Raw genomic sequence first — 21,995 nt, forward strand, 5'->3', positions numbered from 1 at the left:
ACCTCAAAGAGTGCAGTGTTGCCAGCACCAGTTGCTTTAACCCAGATATCTGAGTAAAAATAAACCCCTCTGGATCACATAGTAAACTAAGCGTCAAAGAGAAAAATGACTGCTAAAAAATTATAAGAACACAAAAGGGGAGAAAAACTGAAAAGTCTTTTGCAGTTCACTATGTCAGGGTAAACATTCAGCCCCTAAATGTTCTTTCTTAACAAATAAACCAGCCAGCCAAAGGCTGGCTATCACCTGCGGTCAGCGCGTTGCTTAATCGGACGGGTCCGCGGCAGATGAGTCCTCCGTAATTGGAACCAGTGGCTGTATACGGTCAGTGGTTGAGATGTGTCGCTCGTAGAATGCCTCTGCGTCCGCTGGGGAGTCGAAGGTGTGCACTCTGTTCCTGTAAGTGAGACGGAGACGGGCTGGGTAGATCATGCCAAACTTGACGCCTTTTTTGTAGAGGAGCCCTTTGACATCGTTAAAGGCTGAGCGCTTCTTCGCCACTGCTGCGCTGAAATCCTCGAAAATTCTGATTCGGTGGCCCTCGTATGAAATATCTTTGTGCGCTTTTGCCCACTTCAGCACCGTTTCCTTTTCAAGGAATCTATGAAACCTAACAATCAGAGCGCGCGGGGCTGCTCGTTTGTTGGGCTGGTTCTGTAAGCTCCTGTGAGCGCGATCCAATACAGGTAGTTCAGACAACAGTCCGCCCAGCAGGGTATGGAACATTTTGGCCATAAAGTCTCTGCAGTCCTTCCCCTCGGTACCCTCCGGTAGTCCCAGGACACGGAGGTTTTGACGCCTAGATCTAGATTCCAAATCTTCCACCTTAGTTTGGAGCGCAGCATTCTCCTCCATTAATGTTTCCACCGTTGATTGAAGCACGCACATATCATGCTCGAGCTGCGTAACGCGGTCGCTATGGTCAGTTAGGGTAGACTCCATTTCCCTGATTGTACCAGCCTGAGTAACTAGCGTAGACTCTATCGACTCCACAGAAGAACGCACAGACTCCAACGAGCTGCTCAACAGAGTAGTCAGTTCGTCAGTCATTGTTTTTCGGAGTTTTTCAAGCTCCACAACCAGTGTCTCAGTGGTTAGCGGAGGACTATCCGCCATGTTGCTAGCAGCAGATTTGTCGGTCGGGGACGGCGTTGTTCTTCCACTGGTTTTCCTCATCTTGCGCATTACTCTTTGTCCTGCAAATAGCTGTAAAGTACTAGTATATTCCAATATCACTCCTAATGTAAGAGGCGTGAAAGGTAAAGGCACTTTCGTTAAGTTATAAACTGGAAAGTATCGGAGCTCAGGCTCACACGTCTTAACACCACATCGCGCAACCGGAAGTCCGCCCAGTACAAATATTAACTGATAGGGAATTGATTAAGAGGGAAGAGGGATTGTTGGACCCAATAACTAAATTCACATTGGGGATTTGGTACTTGGTAGTGAGAAAGTATGGACTACAGACTGAAGCAAAGATTCTGAGGTGGATAACCCATGACAAGAGATTCAAACCAGGAATTAGTGATTGGGGCTTTGAGAGATGGGCACATAGGGGTATTACAGCAATATGTACACTCATTGAGAGGGGGGAAATGCAGAGTTTTCAGGCTTTAAGGGAGAAATTTTATTTGGAGGCAAATGAACTTTTTCGATATTTTCAGGTGAGGGATTATTATTTAAAGGAAATAAAGTTAGAAGAACCCAAAGAACAGAATATGATTATTAAAATAATGATAAATGCATATGAAGGGAGAAAATGTAGAGTAATCTCAGCTCTATACCAAGCTATAGATGCCAATGGGGGTAATTCAACTGTCTATATTAAAGAAAAATGGGAAAAAGAGCTTGGAATAGAAATAACAGAAGATGACTGGTATAAAGTGTGCAAGGTTCAACACTCAGCCACTAGCTCTAGGGTATGGCGAGAAGTTGGGTGGAAGAACATTATAAGGTTTTTCGTAGCACCAAAGATTAAGGGGAGATACACACCAGATCAGAAATCATGTTGGAGGTTGTGTGGTCAAGCGGAGGCAGACCATACACGTGTTTTGGAAATGTCAAAAGATGGAGGGATACTGGGAGGGAGTCTGGAGTGTGCTGAGAGAGATACTGGGATATGAGATACCCAAGACTTGTTTGGTATTATATCTGGGGAACATCCCACAAGAGGAGGTACAAGGAGAAGATAAATACCTGGTGAAAGTATTATTGGTGGCTAGCAGGAAGGCAATTACAAGGGCCTGGTATAAGGTAGACCCCCCAACTAAAGATCAGTGGCTGAGCATTGTGGAGGAGATTTATGATATGGAGAGGTTCACACATACCTTGAGAATGAGGGAGGAACAGTTTGAAAGGAAATGGGAGAAATGGAATTATTACAGAAGGGGTAAGGATGATACCACTAGAAATTATAGTCATGACAACTGAACAACACAGAATTGTTGCATTGTGACCGAATGGAAGGACCTATAAGCTGTTAATGGAAGGGTTTTTTTTTCTTTGTTGTTTGTTTTTTGTGTATTATTGTATTTGAATGAAAAAAAATCAATAAAAATTAAAGTTTAAAAAAAAGAAAGAATTGGGATGGATCTCGTCGGGCCATTAGATTGGTCAGCATGGGAATATTGCTTTATTTTAGTTCTGGTGGACTATGCAACACAATATCTGGAAGCAGTGCCTATCCTCAATATCTCAGCATGCAGTATTGCGGAAACGCTCTTCCGCTTTATCTCCCGGGTCGGGATTCCGAAAGAAATCCTGACAGACCAAGGCACTACCATTTATGTCATGCACACTGTGCAAATTGTATGGGTTATTGGGGATTAAGTCTATCCGCATCAATGTCTATCACCCACAAACCCATGGCTTAGTGAAACATTTTAATCGAACTCTCAAAAACATAATTCAGAAGTTCGTAAGTGAAGATGCACGTAATTGGGATAAGTGGCTCGAGCCCTTGTTATTTGCAGTACGAGAGGTCCCACAAGCCTCCACAGGTTTTCACCATTTGAATTATATGGGTGTAAGCCATGTGGCATTTTGGACGTGCTACGTGAAAATTGGGAGGAGGGACCTTCATCTAGTAAGAATGAAATTCAATACGTTCTCGACCTGTGCGCCAAACTCCACACACTCACACACTTAGCCCAGGAGAATTTACGGCAGGCGCAAGAACGTCAAATCCGACTGTACGACAGGGGCACGTGTCTTAGAGAGTTCACACCGGGAGACAAAGTACTCGTATTATTGCCCACGTCAAGCTCCAAATTAGTTTGGAACTGGGTTTTCTGTTTCCACTGGCAAAGAACTGGCTCTGGGGCCAGAAAAACCGGTTCCAGGCTAGCACCAGCTCTTTGCTGGGCCAGAGGAAAGAGCCGCTCACGTCAGCGGGGGGGCGGAGTTGTTAAGACCAACAACAATAGCAAGACCGTGAAAGGTCGCCATTTTTAAATAAGCGACGAGATATCATGGATGCAGTAAAGCAGCAGTCATCCATTATTGTTGTTGTTGTTGCTGCTTCTTCTTTTTCTTCTCCGTGTTGTTGTTGCTTCGATGTTCACGCCAAGGTTTATGCAAACACAGCGACGTAACTGATGTATACAGTGACGTAATGACGTGGCTCCCCTTAGCACCCCGAGCAGTGGCGGCTGGTAGTCTTTCAAACAGGGGAGGCTGGTCGGTTACGATATTTCCAGATTTTAAAAGAAAAAAGAAAAAACACATCAATTTTGCCCATACTCTTGCCTCTGATCTGGCTGATTGTTGGCAGGGTCACAAACTGTGAAATAACAGGTTCTTTTGGCCCATTAGCCTACTGTCCAATATACATGATGGTGGTGTTGGGGGGGTATATTTTAACATTTTATATTTTAAAATTGTGGCATGTGGCATGTTGTTTAAAAATTGATCATTATTGAAAGTAGCTCTTTGTCAGGAACCTCAGCAGTAACAGCAGAGTGTTCTGGAATAGGCACAAGCACTGACCTTGGGGAGCCAAACATAGAGCTGGGTGCCACACATTTCATTCAATGACACTTTCCCTATATTTTACTTATTTTGACTGAGAAATGTTTTATTGACAATTTTGATAACCCTTCACTTTTAATCCAGGTCTGTAGTGTGAAATGTTCTCGGCTGTGTTTTTGTTTAAAAATGTTTTCCAAATTGTAGCTGTGTTTAATTCACATCCAGAAAAATATATATTCCAATATAATATACTCAGCATAAACATTTTAAATAGATTCTATATTTTTGGTCCATCCATGACATATTACTAAAGTAGCCTATTTACTGTTGTTGATGTGGGTCACTTGCTGTTAGCCAATTCACTTTCTCGTACCAGGAGAGCTGAAAGGAACGAGTATTATTTCCTACCTTTTTCACCAAGTCAATTTGAGGCGTTGGTCTACCCTGCTCTTTAATTTTAATTTTTTCCTCAAAAGGAAGACTGGCAAATGGCTTCGCCAAAATTAAATCAGCAATGCTTGGCCTCCGTGCGCAGCTTTCTTGCTAGCTGACAAGCCCCCTCAAGTTCAAGTTCAGTCGCTCAAATAAACGAAATTTCTGGAACTAAGATAGCAAACTTGACAACACTATATTTACACTTTATTTACAATGAAAATATATACAAACTAAAAAAGCTGGTAGAAACCGTATGTAATGAATGAAATCGAAATGTAAGCTGATCTCTTACAATACACCACACCACTTGCAAATCCGCATGGGACTGAACTGAAATTCACCGCTGCCTGTCTATATTTGAAACGAGCTGTCAATCAAAGAAAATATCCGGCCGCTTTCACCAATCACCAGTCTCCTCGCGGAAAGCTTTGCCATGTCCCTCCCACTGTGAGACTGGGAGTCCGTGGGTGGGTGTTTTCGCAGTATTTGTCCAATAATCGTCTTGCATTTTGATATTGAAAAGCGCATAGCTCCCAAATGCCATTGAAGTCCACTGAGGCTGGGCTGCATCGCGTTGTCACGAGGGGGGAAAACTCACGCACACATTAGGAGAACTGGGGAAAGTTATAATGGAATGATTTCGCACTGTACTTGGGTTGAGCACATATATTTCTATGATTCTGGATCTGAAATAGCAATGTTATAAGGTCAGCTATAACATAAGCCTAGCGCAATTCATCCTACACGATGTTCATCATTTTTAGAGGAGGCTGAGCCTCCCTCATTGTCTTAGAGCAATCGCCCGTGACCCCGAGCTATGGAAAAGCAAACTGGTTCTCAGCTGACTCGCAAGTTGAACGAGTTGTGAACCAGCACCAGCACTGGCCCCGAACCAGCCCTGGAACTGATTTGGTGGAAAAGGGGTATATGAGGTGAGGCGAATGGACAGGGGTGGGGCATTGCAAATTTACCACCTCAATCTGTTAAAACACTGGAATGAGGAGGTCCCCGTGGCGTTGGTGTCAGTAATCCTGAAGAAGGCAGAGCTGGGGCTGGAGGTTCAAAAAAGAAAATTGACATCACCAACCACTCCGGTCCCTCATGGAGACCATCTCTCCCCCGGCCCAACTCACGGAGGTAGCCCAGTTGCAGAAGGAATTTTCCGACTTGTTTTCGCCCCTGCCCAGCCGCACCCACCTCATAGAACACCACATTGAGACACCCCCGGGGGTGGTAGTGCGCAGCCACCCTTACCGCCTGCCCGAACACAAGAAAAAGGTGGTCCAGGATGAACTCAAGGCCATGCTCGAAATGGGCATAAATCAAGGAGTCCCACAGTGACTGGACCAGCCCAGTGGTCCTGGTCCCTTCTGGGCGGACTATAGAAAGGTCAACGCAGTGTCTAAATTTGATGCATACCCAATGCCTCGCATTGACGAGCTGCTCGATCGATTAGGCACTGCTTGTTTTTATTCGACACTGGATGTAACAAAGGGATATTGGCAGATCCCCTTGACCCCTCTATCCTGAGAGAAAACGGCCTTTTCCACACCGTTTGGCTTACACCAATTTGTCACACTTCCTTTTGAGTTATTTGAGGCTCCCGTGACGTTCCAGCGGCTCATGGACAGGGTTCTCCGCCCCCACACCACCTACGCAGCTGCGTATCTCGATGATATTATCATCTATAGCAATGACTGGCCGCGGCACCTCAAAAACCTTAGGGCTGTCCTAAAGTCGCTGAGGCATGCGGGTCTCACAGCTAACCCAAAAAAGTGTGCAATTGGGTGGGTGGAAGTACGTTATCTGGGTTTCCACTTGGGCCATGGGCAGGTGTGTCCCCAAGTTAATAAGACTGCAGCAATTGCGGTCTGCCCAAGGCCCAAGACCAAAAAGGGGGTGAGACAGTTCCTTGGGCTGGCTGGCTACTATCATAGGTTCATACCTAATTATTCTGACGTCACCAGCCCGCTGACTGATCTCACTAAAAAGGGAGCACCAGATCCGGTTCAGTGGACGGATCAATGCCAACAGGCTTTCTCTAGGGTAAAGGCTGCACTGTGTGGGGGGCCACTGTTACACTCCTCTCACTTTTCTCTCCCCTTTATTTTACAGACGGACACATCGGACAGAGGGCTGGGGGCCGTTCTGTCCCAGAAGGTGGAGGAATGTCCTGTGCTGTACATTAGCCGGAAGCTGTCAATGTGGGAAGGCAGGTACAGCACAATAGAGAAAGAGTGCCTAGCCATCAAGTGGGCAGTCCTTGCCCTCTGGTACTACCTACTGGGACGCCCTTTCACCCTCTGTTCGGACCATGTGCTCCTCCAGTGGCTCCACCGCATGAAGGATGCCAACGTGCGGATCACCCGTTGGTATCTTGCCCTCCAGCCATTCAAATTCAAGGTGGTCCACAGGCCAGGGGCGCAGATGGTGGTGGCTGACTTCCTGTCCCGTCGGGGGAGTCTGCTGCAGGCTGAGTCGGGCAGTGGGGGTATGTGGCATTGGGGGCATGGCAGGACTGAGCAACAGTTACCGGAAACGTTTAGTTGCAGTTATTGCTGCACAAGGGAGTCACACCAGATACTGAAAGCAAAGGTTCACATACTTTTGCCACCCACAGATATGTAATATTGGATTATTTTACTCAATAAATAAATGAGCAAGTATAATATTTTTGTCTCATTTGGTTAACTGGGTTCTCTTTATCTACTTTTAAGACTTGTGTGAAAATCTGATGATGTTTTAGGTCATATTTATGCAGAAATATAGACAATTCTAAAGGGTTCACAAACTTTCAAGCACCACTGTGTGTGTGTGTATATATATATATATATATATATATATATATATATATATATATACACACACACACACTGGCATGCAAAAGTTTGGGCACCCTTACTGAAAATGTCTGTTACTGTGAATAGTTAAGTGAGCAGAAGATTAACTGATCACCAAAAGGCATCAAGGTAAAGGTGACACATTTCTTTTCAGCGTTTTCTGCAAGATTTGTGTATTATTTTTGTTTTGTACAATTGGAGAGTGAAAAAAGAAAAGGAACACTATGTAAAAGTTTGGGCACCCCAATACATTTGAGTTCTCAGGTAACTTTTACCAAGGTTCCAGACTTTAATTAGCTTATTGAACTGTGGCTTGTTCAAATTCTTCGTTAGGACAGGTCAAATGATGCATATTTCAAAGCTGTATAAATTCGGACTCCTCAAACTTGTCCCTAAAATCAACAGCCATGGGCTCCTCTAAGCAACTCCCTCGCATTCTGAATAATAAAATAATTGATGCTCACAAAGCAGGAGAAGGCTACAAGAACATAGCAAAGTATTTTCAGGTAGCTGTTTCCTCATATTGTAATGTTATTAAGAAATGGCAGTTAACAGAAACAGTGGAGATCAAGGTGAGGTCTGGAAGATGAAGAAAACTTTCTGAAAGAACTGCTCGTTGGATTGCTAGAAAGGCAAATAAAAACCCCTGTTTGACTGCAAAAGACCTTCAGAAAGATTTAGCAGACCCTGGAGTGGTGGTGCACTGTTCTACTATGCAGCGACACCTGAACAAATATGACCTTCATGGGAGAGCCATCAGAAGAAAACCTTTCTTGCGTCCTAGCCACAAAATTCAGCATCTGAAGTTTGCAAATGAACATCTAAATAAGCCTGATGCATTTTGGAAACAAGTCCTGTGGACTGATGAAATCAAAATCGAACTTTTTGGCCACAATGTGCAAAGGTATGTTTGGAGAAAAAAAAGGGTGCCAAATTCCAGGAAAAGAACACCTCTCCAACTCTGAAGCATGGGTGTGGATCGATCATGCTTTGGGGTTGTGTTGCAGCCAGTGGCACAGGGCACATTTCACTGGTCGAGGGAAGCATAGATTCGAATAAATGCCAGCAAATTCTGGAAGCAAACATCACACCATCTGTAAAAAAGTTGAAGTTAAAAAGAGGATGGGTCCTACAATAAGATGATGATCCAAAACACACCTCAAAATCTACAATGGAATACCTCAAGAGGCACAAGCTGAAGGTTTTGCCCTGGCCCTCACAGTCCCCTGACCTAAACATCATTGGAAATCTGTGGATAGATCTCAAAAGAGCAGTGCATGCAAGACAGCCCAAGAAACTTGCAGAACTGGAAGCCTTTTGCAAGGATGAATGTGTGAAAATCCCCCAGGTAAGAACTGACAGATTATTACAAAAAGTGTTTACAAGCTGTGATACTTGCCAAAGGGGGTGTTACTAGGTACTAACCATGCAGAGTGCCCAAACTTTTGCGTCGGGCCCTTTTCTCTTTTTGTCATTTTGAAAATGTAAAAGATGAAAATAAAAATTTGTTTTTGCTTAAAATAGAAAGGGAATGAGTCATCTTTAACTTTATGCCTTTTGGAGATCATTTCATCTTCAATTTGCTTAACTGTTCACAGTAACAGCAATTTTGACCAGGGGTGCCCAAACTTTTGCATACCACTGTGTGTGTGTGTGTGTGTACGTATGGGATATTTTCCAAAATGCAATAAAAACAAAAATACATGATTTTGTTAATTCACCTGAACTTTATTTAACTGACAAAAGTACAAACAAAAGATTTTCAATAGTTTTACTGACCAACTTAATTGTATTTTGTAAATATAAACCAAGTTAGAATTTCATGCCTGCAACACACTCAAAGGTGGGATAGAGACAAAATAAAACTGAAAAGTTCATAGGATATTCAAATCACAAAAATTTTGGAAGATTCCACAATAAGCAGGTTAATTGGTAACATGATTGGGTATAAAAGGAGCACCAAAGGCTTAGTCTTTGCAAAGATGGGTTGTGACTCACCCCTTTGTGCCAAAATTTGTGAGAGAATTGTTGGTCAATTCAAAAAGAACATTTCTCACTGCAAGACTTTAGTTCTTTCAAAATCTACAGTACATAATACTGTGAAAAGATTCAGGGAACTCGGAGACATCTCTGTGCATAAAGGGCAAGGCTGGAAACCACTGTTGAATGTGTGTGACCTTCAAGCCCTCAGGTGGTATTAGCATGACAGTTTCTCAGGCAAAGTGACAAATATAGCCACATGAAAACCATTGTAACTTAATACAGTCCACTGCTGCATCCAGAAATGCAACATGAAACTGTATTACGCAAGGAGGAAGCAATTCATCAATTCTATGCAAAAACAACAGTGATTTCTCTGGGTCCGAACTCCTCTCAGATAGACTGAAAGACAGTGGAAACGTGTGCTGTGGTCAGATGAATCCAGATTTCAGCTTGCTTTCCAGAAAACCGGACATAAAGTTCTCCGTGCCAAAGGTGAACATGACCATCCAAGTTTATCATCAGAGAAAGGTGAAAAAGCTAGCATCTTTGATGGTATGAATGAGTTGCATGTGTGTGAAGGTACCATTGCTATATTGGGGCATATATTGGGATTTTAGGGAGACACATTCATCAAGGCAACATCTCTTCCTCGGAAGTCCATGCTTATTTCAGCAGGACAATACTAAGCCTGGCGGCACAGTGGTGTAGTGGTTAGCGCTGTTGCCTCACAGCAAGAAGGTCCTGGGTTCGAGCCCCGTGGCCGGCGAGGGCCTTTCTGTGTGGAGTTTGCATGTTCTCCCCGTGTCCGCGTGGGTTTCCTCCGGGTGCTCTGGTTTCCCCCACAGTCCAAAGACATGCAGGTTAGGTTAACTGGTGACTCTAAATTGACCGTAGGTGTGAATGTGAGTGTGAATGGTTGTCTGTGTCTATGTGTCAGACCTGTGATGACCTGGCGACTTGTCCAGGGTGTACCCCGCCTTTCGCCCGTAGTCAGCTGGGATAGGCTCCAGCTTGCCTGCGACCCTGTAGAACAGGGGTGTCAAACCTGATCCATAAAGGGCCTTGTGGCTGCAGGTTTTCATTCCAGCCATGCAGCAGCACACCTAACTTGGCTCATTCAATCAACTGAACTGTCTTCACACAGTCAAATACTTGCAGCCACACCCACCCTTGATTAAAGGGTGGGTGTGTCAGTTGATTGAATAAGCCAAATCAGGGTGCTGCTGCATGGCTGGAATGAAAACCTGCAGCCACACGGCCCTTTATGGATCAGGTTTGACACCCCTGCTGTAGAAGGATAAAGCAGCTAGAGATAATGAGATGAGATGAGATGAATACTAAGCCTCAGCATGGCTTTGTAGAAACAGAGTGCATGTGCTTGACTGGCCTGCTGCCAGTCCAGATCTGTCTCCTATTGAGGTTTTTCACCCACGTGACCAAGTCATGTGAGGCTGCCATTTTGGACATCACGGCTCGAATCAGTTTGAATGCGAGGAAGGCGACAAACAAAAAACATAAAAGAAAAAGGAGCAAGATGCAGAAAACACCTTCACTATCCAGCGACGTAGGGCATTTACAGGGCGAGCAGAGGGAGAGGTATTTGCAAAAATTGAGGTTAGCAGGCTTAGAGAACGACGTTTACCTGCTTCCACCAGGATTGTTCACTGACGTACGGAAGTACACGAAGCCCTCGTCTTTACCTGACTTCGGCCCACATGATCTGGATACCTATGTCGTTAAAAACCCACCGCCATACACAGGTATTGATCTGAAAGTGTATGAGTTTGGATGCCTACAAATATTTTGTGTCAGGCTGGTTAACATGCCTACATCAGTGGGTCGTCCCTGGAGCCGGTGGTCGCCATCTTATTACAGCTAAGGTTTGTTCACATTTTCATTTACTTTCAGTCCTCAGGATAAACAAAATGTTATTAAATGTCATTGAAATAACTTCTTAGTCTGTTGAGACATGGCCCGTTATAAATTTGATGTTACCAGGCAATGACCAAGAACTGTATTATTAGGGTCGGTGTCTGTGTTGTAGCAGTGTACAAGCAGCTAGCTGTTAGCACTAGCTAATGTCAACAACATAGCTAGTATGTTACTGTAGCAATGTTTACATTCAGTCATTTGGATGACTGTTAAAACCTTTCAGTCTCAAGTTTTTCCTTTACTGTATTTACTAGTTTACTGTAATTATGATCCGGCAGCTATTTACACCGGATCCAGTGTAAATAGCTGCCGGAGCGTGCTCCGGCTTGCTCCCCCTCAAATTAAGCAGCGCGCTCCGGCAGCTATTTACACTGGATCCGGTGTCTGTAACACGTTTTTTTTTCAAGCTGGTTCTCCCTCTCTGTCTGCAGCATTAGTATGTAGCTTGACCTTCAAAATGGCGGACACCGGGGCGTCACGTGACCCTGTGACGTCAGGTGAAAAACCTCAATTGAGAATGTATGGTGCATCATAAAGAGGAGAATCAGAGAACATTGACCACGGACTGTTGAGCAGCTGAAGTCTTGTATAAAGAAAGAATTGACAAAAAAGTCCAGTTGTAAAACTGCAATAATTAGTATCCTCAGTTCCTGATTAAAAAGTGTTATTACAACCCTGATTCCAAAAAAGTTGGGACAAAGTACAAATTGTAAATAAAAACGGAATGCAATGATGTGGAAGTTTCAAAATTCCATATTTTATTCAGAATAGAACATAGATGACATATCAAATGTTTAAACTGAGAAAATGTATCATTTAAAGAGAAAAATTAGGTGATTTTAAATTTCATGACAACAACACATCTCAAAAAAGTTGGGACAAGGCCATGTTTACCACTGTGAGACATCCCCTTTTCTCTTTACAACAGTCTGTAAACGTCTGGGGACTGAGGAGACAAGTTGCTCAAGTTTAAGGATAGGAATGTTAACCCATTCTTGTCTAATGTAGGATTCTAGTTGCTCAACTGTCTTAGGTCTTTTTTGTCGTATCTTCCGTTTTATGATACGCCAAATGTTTTCTATGGGTGAAAGATCTGGACTGCGGGCTGGCCAGTTCAGTACCCGGACCCTTCTTCTACGCAGCCATGATGCTGTAATTGATGCAGTATGTGGTTTGGCATTGTCATGTTGGAAAATGCAAGGTCTTCCTTGAAAGAGATGTCGTCTGGATGGGAGCATATGTTGCTCTAGAACCTGGATATACCTTTCAGCATTGATGGTGTCTTTCCAGATGTGTAAGCTGCCCATGCCACACACACTAATGCAACCCCATACCATCAGAGATGCAGGCTTCTGAACTGAGCGCTGATAACTCGGGTCGTCCTTCTCCTCTTTAGTCCGAATGACACGGCGTCCCTGATTTCCAAAAAGAACTTCAAATTTTGATTCGTCTGACTACAGAACAGTTTTCCACTTTGCCACAGTCCATTTTAAATGAGCCTTGGCCCAGAGAAGACGTCTGTGCTTCTGGATCATGTTTAGATATGGCTTCTTCTTTGAACTATAAGAGTTTTAGCTGGCAACGGCGGATGGCACGGTGAATTGTGTTCACAGATAATGTTCTCTGGAAATATTCCTGAGCCCATTTTGTGATTTCCAATACAGAAGCATGCCTGTATGTGATGCAGTGCCATCTAAGGGCCCGAAGGTCACGGGCACCCAGTATGGTTTTTCCGGCCTTGACCCTTACACACAGAGATTCTTCCAGATTCTCTGAATCTTTTGATATTATGCACTGTAGGTGATATGTTCAAACTCTTTGCAATTTTTCACTGTCGAACTCCTTTCTGATATTGCTCCACTATTTGTCGGCGCAGAATTAGGGGGATTGGTGATCCTCTTCCCATCTTTACTTCTGAGAGCCGCTGCCACTCCAAGATGCTCTTTTTATACCCAGTCATGTTAATGACCTATTGCCAATTGACCTAATGAGTTGCAATTTGGTCCTCCAGCTGTTCCTTTTTTGTACCTTTAACTTTTCCAGCCTCTTATTGCCCCTGTCCCAACTTTTTTGAGATGTGTTGCTGTCATGAAATTTCAAATGAGCCAATATTTGGCATGAAATTTCAAAATGTCTCACTTTCGACATTTGATATGTTGTCTATGTTCTATTGTGAATACAATATCAGTTTTTGAGATTTGTAAATTATTGCATTCCGTTTTTATTTACAATTTGTACTTTGTCCCAACTTTTTTGGAATCGGGGTTGTAAAAGGAAAGATGTAGTACAACGGTCATAATGCCTCTGTCCCAACTTTTCTTTTTTGTGTTTTTTGCAGGCATGAAATTCTTACATTAATTCTATTTTCTATCTTTTCTTTGTACTTTTGTCAGTTAAATAAAGGTTCACATGAATTAATCACAGATTTTTGTTTTTATTGCATTTTGGAAAAATCACACCTTTTCTGGAAATGGGGTGGGTATGTACAGTGTTTTGCAAAAGTATTCATTCCGCTTGGTGTTTGTCCTGTTTTGTGGCATTACAAGCTGGAATTAAAATGGATTTTTGGAGGGTTAGCATCATTTGATTTACACAACATGCCAACTTTACAAGGTGAAAATTGTTTTATTGTGAGACAAACAAGATGAAAAAAACCCAGAAATCTGGAGTGTGCATAGGTATTCACCCCCTTTCGTATGAAACCCATAAATAAGAGCTGGGCCAAATAATTCATTTCATAAGACATAATTAGTTAAGATCCACCTGTGTGTACTCACTGTCACATGTCTGTATAAATCACCCTGTTCTGGAAGGACCCTGACTCTGCTACACTACTAAGCAAGCAACATGAAAACCAAGGAGCCTCCAAACAGGTCAGAGACAAAGTTGTGGAGAAGTATAGATCAGGGTTGGGTTATAAAAACTATCCCAAACTATGAATATCCCACAGAGCGCCATTAAATCCACTATAGCAAAACAGAAGGAATATGGCACTACTACAAATCTGACAAGGCCGCCCACCAAAACTCATAGACCGGGCAAGGAGGGCATTAATCAGAGATCCAACAAAGATACCAAAGATCCACAGTGAAGATGGGAGTATCTGTCTATAGGACCACTTTAAGCCATACACTCCAGAGAGCAGGGTTTTATGGAAGAGTGGCCAGAAAAAAAAAAAGTAATTGCTTAAGAAAACGTTTGGAGTTTGCCCAACAGCATGTGGCAGACTTCCCAAACACATGGAGGATTCTCTAGTCAAAGGAGACTAAAATTTATCTTTTTGGCAATCATGGCAAATGCCATATGTGGTGCAAACCCAGCACCCTGAGAAAACCATTCCTACAGTGAAGCATGGTGGTGGCAGCATCATGCTGTGGGGATAGTTTTCATCTGCAGGGACAGGAAAGCTGGTTAGGACTGAAGGAAAGATGGACGGCGCTAAATACAGGACAACTCTGGAGGAAACCTGTTCGAGTCAGCCAGAGGTTTGAAACTGGGACGAAGGTTCATGTTCCAGCAGGACAATGACCCGAAACATACTGCTAAAGCTACACTGGAGTGGTTTAATCAGAAATCAGAAACACTTTAATTGCCAGGTTCACTTAGCTCTCATAGTACAAAACAGATTAAAAAAAGCGTAGACATAAAAACAAACAAGCAAGCAAACAACAACAAAAATAGGTGCATAGTGCAAAGTAATCCTGGTAAGTCAAGTATGGAATAGTTAAATATAAAGTATACAGTGTGCACAGAACGACGGTATAAGTGTTCAGATATTTTTACAAGTGATATTACTGATATGAATCTGGATTTTAGCTGTTTATCACAAAGGATTTCCCTTTTGGTGCAATATGGTGCATAGTGCAAAGATGAATAGTAAATTTAAATAAGTATAAATATAAGTAACGGTGAGCACAGAACGACAGTATGAGTGTGCAGATATTTTACAAGTGATATTACTGATATATGAATCTGTATTTTAGCTGTTCATCACAGAGACAGCCTGAGGGAAGAAACTGTTCTTGTGTCTGGTTGTTTTTGCATCCAGAGATCTGTGCCGCCTCCCTGAGGGGAGAAGATTAAACAGATTGTGACCAGGGTGTGATGGGTCCGCAGAGATGTTACCTGCCCGTTTCCTGACTCTGGACAAGTATAAAGTCTTGAATGGAGGGCAGGTTGACACCAATAATTTTCTCTGCAGACCTTATTGTCCGTTGCAGTCTGTTGTTCTCCTGTTTGGTGACTGATCCAAACCAAACAGTGATGGAAGAGCAAAGAACAGACTGAATGATGGCAGAGTAGAATTGTGTCAGCAGCTCCTTAGGCAGGTTGAGCTTCCTGAGCTGGCGCAGAAAGTACAACCTCTGCTGAGCCTTTTTGATGATAGTGACTGTGTTGGTCTCCCACTTCAAGTCCTGAGAGATTGTGGAACCCAGAAACCTGAAGCTTTCAACGGCAGTCACAGTGTTGTCGTTGATGGTGATGGGCAGCAGAGTGGGGGGGCTCCTCCTAAAGTCCACTGTCATCTCCACAGTTTTGAGCGTGTTCAGCTCCAGATTGTTCTGACCGCACCACCAGACCAGCCGTTCAACCTCCCGTCTGTATGCAGACTCGTCACCGTCCTGGATGAGGCCGATGACCGTTGTATCGTCTGCAAATTTCAGGAGTTTAACGGACGAGTCTCTTGTGGTGCAGTCGTTGGTATAAAGGGAGAAGAGCAGTGGGGAGAGCACACACCCTTGTGGGGCGCCAGTGCTGACAGTCCAAGTGCTGGATATGAAGCTCCCCATCCTCACCTGCTGCTTCCTGTCAGTCAGGAAGTTTGTAATCCACTGACAGGTGGCGGAAGGCACAGTGAGCTGGGTGAGCTTGGTGTGAAGGATATCTGGAACAATGGTGTTGAATGCCGAACTGAAGTCCACGAACAGAATCCTGGCGTACGTCCCTGCAGAGTCAAGGTGTTGCAGGATGTAGTGCAGTCCCATATTGATTGCATCATCCGCTGACCTGTTTGCCCAGTAGGTAAACTGCAGGGGGTCCAGCAGGGGGTCTGTGATGTCCTTCAGGTGTGACAACACCAGTCTCTTGAAGGACTTCATGACTACAGATGCGAGAGCTACAGGTCTGTAGTCATTCAGTCCTGTGATGGTGGATTTCTTGGGAACCGGGATTATTGTGGAGCGTTTGAAGCATGAGAGGACTTCACACAGCTCCAGGGATCTATTGAAGATCTGGGTGAAGATGGGAGTCAGCTTAAAAGGAAACATTAAAAATGTCTTGGAATGGCCTAATCAAAGTCCAAACCTTAATCCACTTCAGAATCTGTGGCATAACTTGAAGACTGCTGTATACCAACACAACCCATATAACTTGAAGGAATTGGAACAATTTTACCTTGAAGAACGGACAAAAATCCCAGCAGCTAGATGTGCTAAGCTAATAGACACACACCCCAAGACTTGCAGCTCTAACTGCAGCAAAAGGTGGCTCTACAAAGTGTTGACTTTTTGTGTGTGTGTGTGGGGGGGGATGCCTATGCACACTCCAGATTTCTGTTTTTTTTCCATCTTATTACATCACAATAAAACAATTTTCACCTTTAAAGTGGTAGGCATGTTATGTAAACCAGATGGTGCTAGCTCCCCAAAAATCCATTTTAATTCCAGCTTGTAATGCGACAAAACAGGACAAACACCAAGGGGATGAATACTTTTGCAAGACACCGTATGCAAGTTAAATCATTCCTTGCTTAATGTCAATTTGATCCAAGCTTATGCCAATAAACAAGGCAACAAAGTATAGCCACACATTTTATTACAGACAACAAGGGATGAAAAGCACCATATTTACTACACATACGAAATCCTTTTTCAAAGCCATTGTTTAACAAATTATTCAACAGAAAGTGCAACAGGTATACTTTTTTCTACAAAGATCAAAGCGACACCAAGTAAAACAGTAAATTATACAAAAAAAAGTCCACATGCAGATCAACATCAAGTCCATTTATCCACTCCTTAAGTACCTTAGAAGAGAATTTTAAGCAAAATAAGTTAATGTGGAAGTTTAAAAAAAAAAATCCATGTCAGTGTAGCTGGAAGAAAATACAGTGCTCCAAAACTGCCTACACAAAAGTACTTTCTTCATCAGTGGTGTGTCTCTAGTTCCACGATAGTCCACTCTCCCTGCGGAGACGCAGCATCCTCTGGAGAGAAGCTAGTCACAGTGATGCTGGTGGTAGAGTCCTCCATTGGAGAGATGAGCTCAGCCCAGCGCTTGAAGCCTTGAATCTCTTTCTCGTGATGAGAAAAGGCCTGCTCGTTCACACAATCTCGAGATAGTGACAGGGTCTGCTTGATCAAATACTGAGCCAGGTTCAGATCCGCGGGGACTGGGTTTATCACGCCCAGACTTGACTCCTGCTCAGATAGGACCTGCCGAAGCAAGCTCCAGTCACTTTCTGCAAACTTAGTGTTTTCATCTTCCTCTTCCTTGTCCTCCTTTTCTGTCCCCTCTTCATCCTTATGAGTCTCGTCCTGAGGTTCTTCCTTGGTCCTGTTCATGTCAGAGCTTTGCTCAAATGCCTCTCCCACATCCATCTCGTAAATGGGGGACAGGACTTTAGACGGGCGCCGGTTATGTGTACAGCTTTGATCCGATCTGTCACAACCGTCAAAGTCCCCTAAAAACAATTCACAATACTGCACAATGACCAACTGTTTTATCCATATATGGAGAGTTCAGCACAGAATTTTTCATGGGTCATGTTCTGGAGTTTGAAACATGACTGACCCCTAGTGCAAACTAGTTACTAGCTTGAGTTTGTTTTAAACGTATACAACCAACACTTGTACATTTAAGAGAAGTTATTACTTCCTTATTCCCCACTGTCATTTAGTCAAGCCATAAGGATCAAAATATTAGTTTGGCCAAGAAATAAACATGCACAATTTCCTCCATACCCTGAACAAAGATAATCAACAACAACATGTTTGGCGTATAGGTTTTGCCAACAAGCACAAAAAAGAAGCTTATGGATGCCTGTTTAGCATTCTTTGTTTCTCAATCCTCACACACTCCTCTCAGACATTATTTGGATAACCACCAAAAAAAGAAAAACCACCACAAAACTATTATTGTCTGAATCACTTCTAACAATTCTGCCTTCAAACTGTGGTTCACACCTCCTACCCGTGCTTGAGAGCGAGTCATTGCAACTGAGATGACTGCTTTTAACCATTTCAAGTGTTTTGGACCTTTATTTTTTATATTAAAAAAAAAAAAAAAAAAAAAAAAAAAACACAAGCTGAAGTTTGAGGACACCAAACACGTCTTTGCTAATTGACTGCATTTAGGTTAAGGAGGAAACCGTCCATTTTGGCAAAACGGTCACTTTAAATGACAAGTGGTTTACATTGGACCAGATATGGAGCATGTCAGAACTTGTAGTGAAGACTGACAGCTGCCAGAAAGGTGATGCACAGAAAGAAGTCTACATCACGTGTCTCTTTTATCCACATCTACTCAAACAACAAAAGAGCCATGCTTTTGCCAGTGCCTGTATGCATAACTCTGATGTTCAGGCACAGGAAATAGTCATCTGGATGCATACATAACAGTAGTGCATTTTTTTTTTATAGCCACATAAGCATAGACACACACGGGAAAACATAATCCAGCAGCAGAAATTTAAATAAAAAAAAAAAAAAAAGGCAGATGTAACAGTTCACTCTATATCAAACTGATCACTGCAAATATGCGATATACTGGCAAAAGGCATTGACTGTTTTTGGGTTTATATGGTAATCGACAGGTCTGTAGCAGTAATACGGAGACTGCAATTATAATGTGATAAAAGAGACATAAGAACGTACCAGAATACACTACTACACAGAAGAATCTGCAAAAATCTACAATACACTGAAAAAGAAAAACACAAAACAGATCTATACTCAGGAAAATGGTTGCCTACTACTAACATCATGCTCTAGTGGAAATGAAACGGGGGGGGGGGGATACAAAATAAGAAAAAACACTACCACACATACACAACACAAAAACCAACATGGAAAGGAATTCAGACATAATGGAAAACGAGTTTACATGCATAAATTCTCAGCTGGACTCTTTGATAAAGGGACACAAAGTTACTGAGGATCAGACTGGAATATCCTCATGCTGATTCCCCCCCCCCCCCCCAAAAAAAAAGGGATCACAGATCAGCATCCTTTTCCCTCACTGCCTTCAGACTAATCTGGTTACTTTGGCTAGTTATGATTATAGGAAGGAAGTTACTGAATGAGGTCAGCATTGGCTGGGCCATGAGTGCACGTTCTATTTTGAAAAAGTCAAGTCAGAATGCTTGTGTTTTTCATTAACATACAACAATCAAGGTTTTTTTTTTTTTATATAAAGTGTATATGATTCATGTACGAAAAAAGTAAAGAATTGCATTCGTTACAGGCAAGACTATGTCAAAGTGCATTGGTATGTCTACTTGAGCTCACGCGTGAGCTCATTCAGCGTATTGGGTCTCTTACACAACTGCTTTTCATCGTTTGTAAACTTATTAAGGACACAGTGCCTCAGTGTGTAGGTAGTTTAGCCATCAAGATGAGCGACTGATGATTACTGGAAGAAATTCTGATTTCTTGATTTGGGGGGGGGGGGGGGGGGGGAAGGCTAGGAATGTTGCACTCTTAGTCTGAAACTCTTAACATGGAAGATTGATTGTTTCGAAGATTTAGCTCCTAGGGGAAAATGGCTGAAATAAATCATTGCTAAGGAGATGATGTAGTGCTGGTAAACATTGGGGCTGTGGGTGAATTAACAAGCTGGCAACTTTGGAGGGGGACTGTGGCGCTAATATTATACATTACCTGCTGGGGATTGGGCAGGTGAGCTTGTCACCTGAGCCTCAGGTATGTCTAGCCATAATTCTGCTCTCTTGCCCTCTGTATGCTTAGACTGCGAGCTGCCATACTGTTCAGCCAGCTGTAGGTTCAGGTGACTGGGTCGTTCCTGAGGAGGGACTTCATTCAAGTCTGCGTCTGGGTGGGAAGGGCTTGACTGATTAAGCACACATGCATCCGGGACTGGAGAGTCATAGACCTCTGTATGGAACACCAGAGATTTAGGGTGTGGATTCTTAAGGTTGTCCTTTGTTGTGCTAGTGGGCTTCTGGGAACAGGTTTTGGTATGGGTGTTTTGAGGCACGTCACTCTCAAAGACATCACCGTTTCCTACTTCTTCAGATCCCAGCTCCTCACATTCATCCACCGAGAGCAGTACTGAGCGGTGGAAACCAGAAGTAGGCTGGTATTCATGCTCGTTCTCTTGGTCAGCTGCGTCTTCAAATGCCGGGTTGACAATGCCCTGGTACTGAGGTGAAGGTTCTGCATGAGGAGGCATAATGCCACCAGGCAAAACTTCCACTTCAGACCGCTCTTCTTCAGAATCTTCTTCCTCCTCCTCCTCTTCATCATCAGAAGAGAACAGCTGGTGTTCTGGCACACTCTTCACATTTATTAAAGGGTCTTCCATCTTGCATGGCTCCTCCTTAACCGGTACCTCGTCACGTCTTACCCAGGACAGCGGCCTCCGACGCCCTGCCTCTTCTTCGCTCGTAGTCTCTGCGTCACGGCCCCTGAGCCGCACCTCTACTCGCAGCCCAGCCCCACCCTCGTATATCTTCAGCTCCTCTGGAGTGCTGGTATCACTGCTACTGCGGCCCAAGAAGTCAGGACATCGCATTGTCCCACATTTAGTTGCACCACGCTCATGTGAGCAGCAGTCATCATCCTGTGAGCCACCAGCATCATAATCTTCTGAACGTGGCTTGATGTCATCCGAGGATGTAGTGGCACTGGCCGTCTCCGATTCAGGACTGACATGAGGGTGGATCCCATTCCATGAGTCCTCTAGGGGGGTGTCTGTGCTTCCCAGGCTGCATGGTGTGTCAGGGGGAAAGTCTGACTCTCTGGACTGATTCTGGGAAGTGATTCCCTGTGTAGCTCCAGTGCTCAGATGAGGAAGAATGGTATGGCCTGGAGGAACTTTATTCCCACTAGCCTCACTCTTTAGACTGTCTGTAGTTGAAGGGCTCGTGTAGCTTTGAAGGGTTTTCTGTTCTGTAGTGCGTTTCTTGTCCGAGCTGCTGGCTTCAACAGGTGGAGTAGTGTTTTCTTTAGCAGCAAAAGACTCACTGGAGGTTACTACAGTAGCTTGTGGTACAGAATCTTGAACAGTGCCATGCTGCTTGGGTAGACTTGCTCCTTCAGCAGACACAGAAGCTCTGGGGCTCTGGTCTTGAGTCAATGTTACTTCTTGTCTTAATGCCTGCTGAGCCTTTACTTCCTTTGTAGTAACATCTGGCTGCTGTGGGGCCACTGAATGTTTTGTGTTAGATGCCGAATGCTTCTCTGCAGCAGATGGACTTCTGGAGGCAGGAAGCGAGGATTGTTTGGACAGCACCACGGATTTTGGAGATGATGATGATGATGATTTTGCCGCTGCAGTTTCTGGAATTTTCCTGTTGGGTCCGCTTTTATTTGTAGTAGCTGTAGATGGTTTAGATGACGATACTGTGGGTTTGGATGCTTTGGCGTTTGGTGGTTTTGAATCTGTGCTTGGTTTTGTTGGTTTCCTTGTGGTTGAAAGCTTGGAACCATCTTTTTCGTCCCCTTTCCTGGGAGACGCAGGCTTTCTGTTGGTTAAGACTGAACCAGGTCGTGGGGAAGCTGTTCACAATAAATATACATTTAAGGATTTATACAATGCAATGTATTTAGTTAAAAAGAACATTCAAAGAAAATATAAACCAGGGTTCATTAGAGC

The 21,995-nt window shown here is 43.5% G+C and overlaps 1 protein-coding gene and 1 long non-coding RNA gene across 3 annotated transcripts in view; one reads left to right on the forward strand and one right to left on the reverse strand.

Annotated features, from left to right (window-relative positions):
• LOC132885257 (uncharacterized) overlaps positions 1 to 21,995 on the forward strand; it is an 85,475-nt gene that overhangs the window by 44,211 nt on the left and 19,269 nt on the right. The window lies entirely within an intron of this gene.
• The window catches only part of btbd8 (BTB domain containing 8), a 69,058-nt gene continuing 64,027 nt past the window's right edge, over positions 16,965 to 21,995 (reverse strand). For both annotated transcript variants that reach the window (XM_060919719.1, XM_060919720.1), the window contains exons 18-19: positions 20,039 to 21,898; positions 16,965 to 17,841 (exon numbers count right to left, since the gene is read on the reverse strand). In XM_060919719.1, the coding sequence (XP_060775702.1) occupies positions 17,306 to 17,841; positions 20,039 to 21,898 (2,396 nt within the window). In that variant the 3' untranslated portion in view covers positions 16,965 to 17,305. The remainder of the gene's footprint in view (positions 17,842 to 20,038; positions 21,899 to 21,995) is intronic.

The sequence above is a fragment of the Neoarius graeffei genome, chromosome 4 (genome assembly GCF_027579695.1).
Source record: "Neoarius graeffei isolate fNeoGra1 chromosome 4, fNeoGra1.pri, whole genome shotgun sequence".
Lineage (NCBI taxonomy): Eukaryota > Metazoa > Chordata > Actinopteri > Siluriformes > Ariidae > Neoarius > Neoarius graeffei.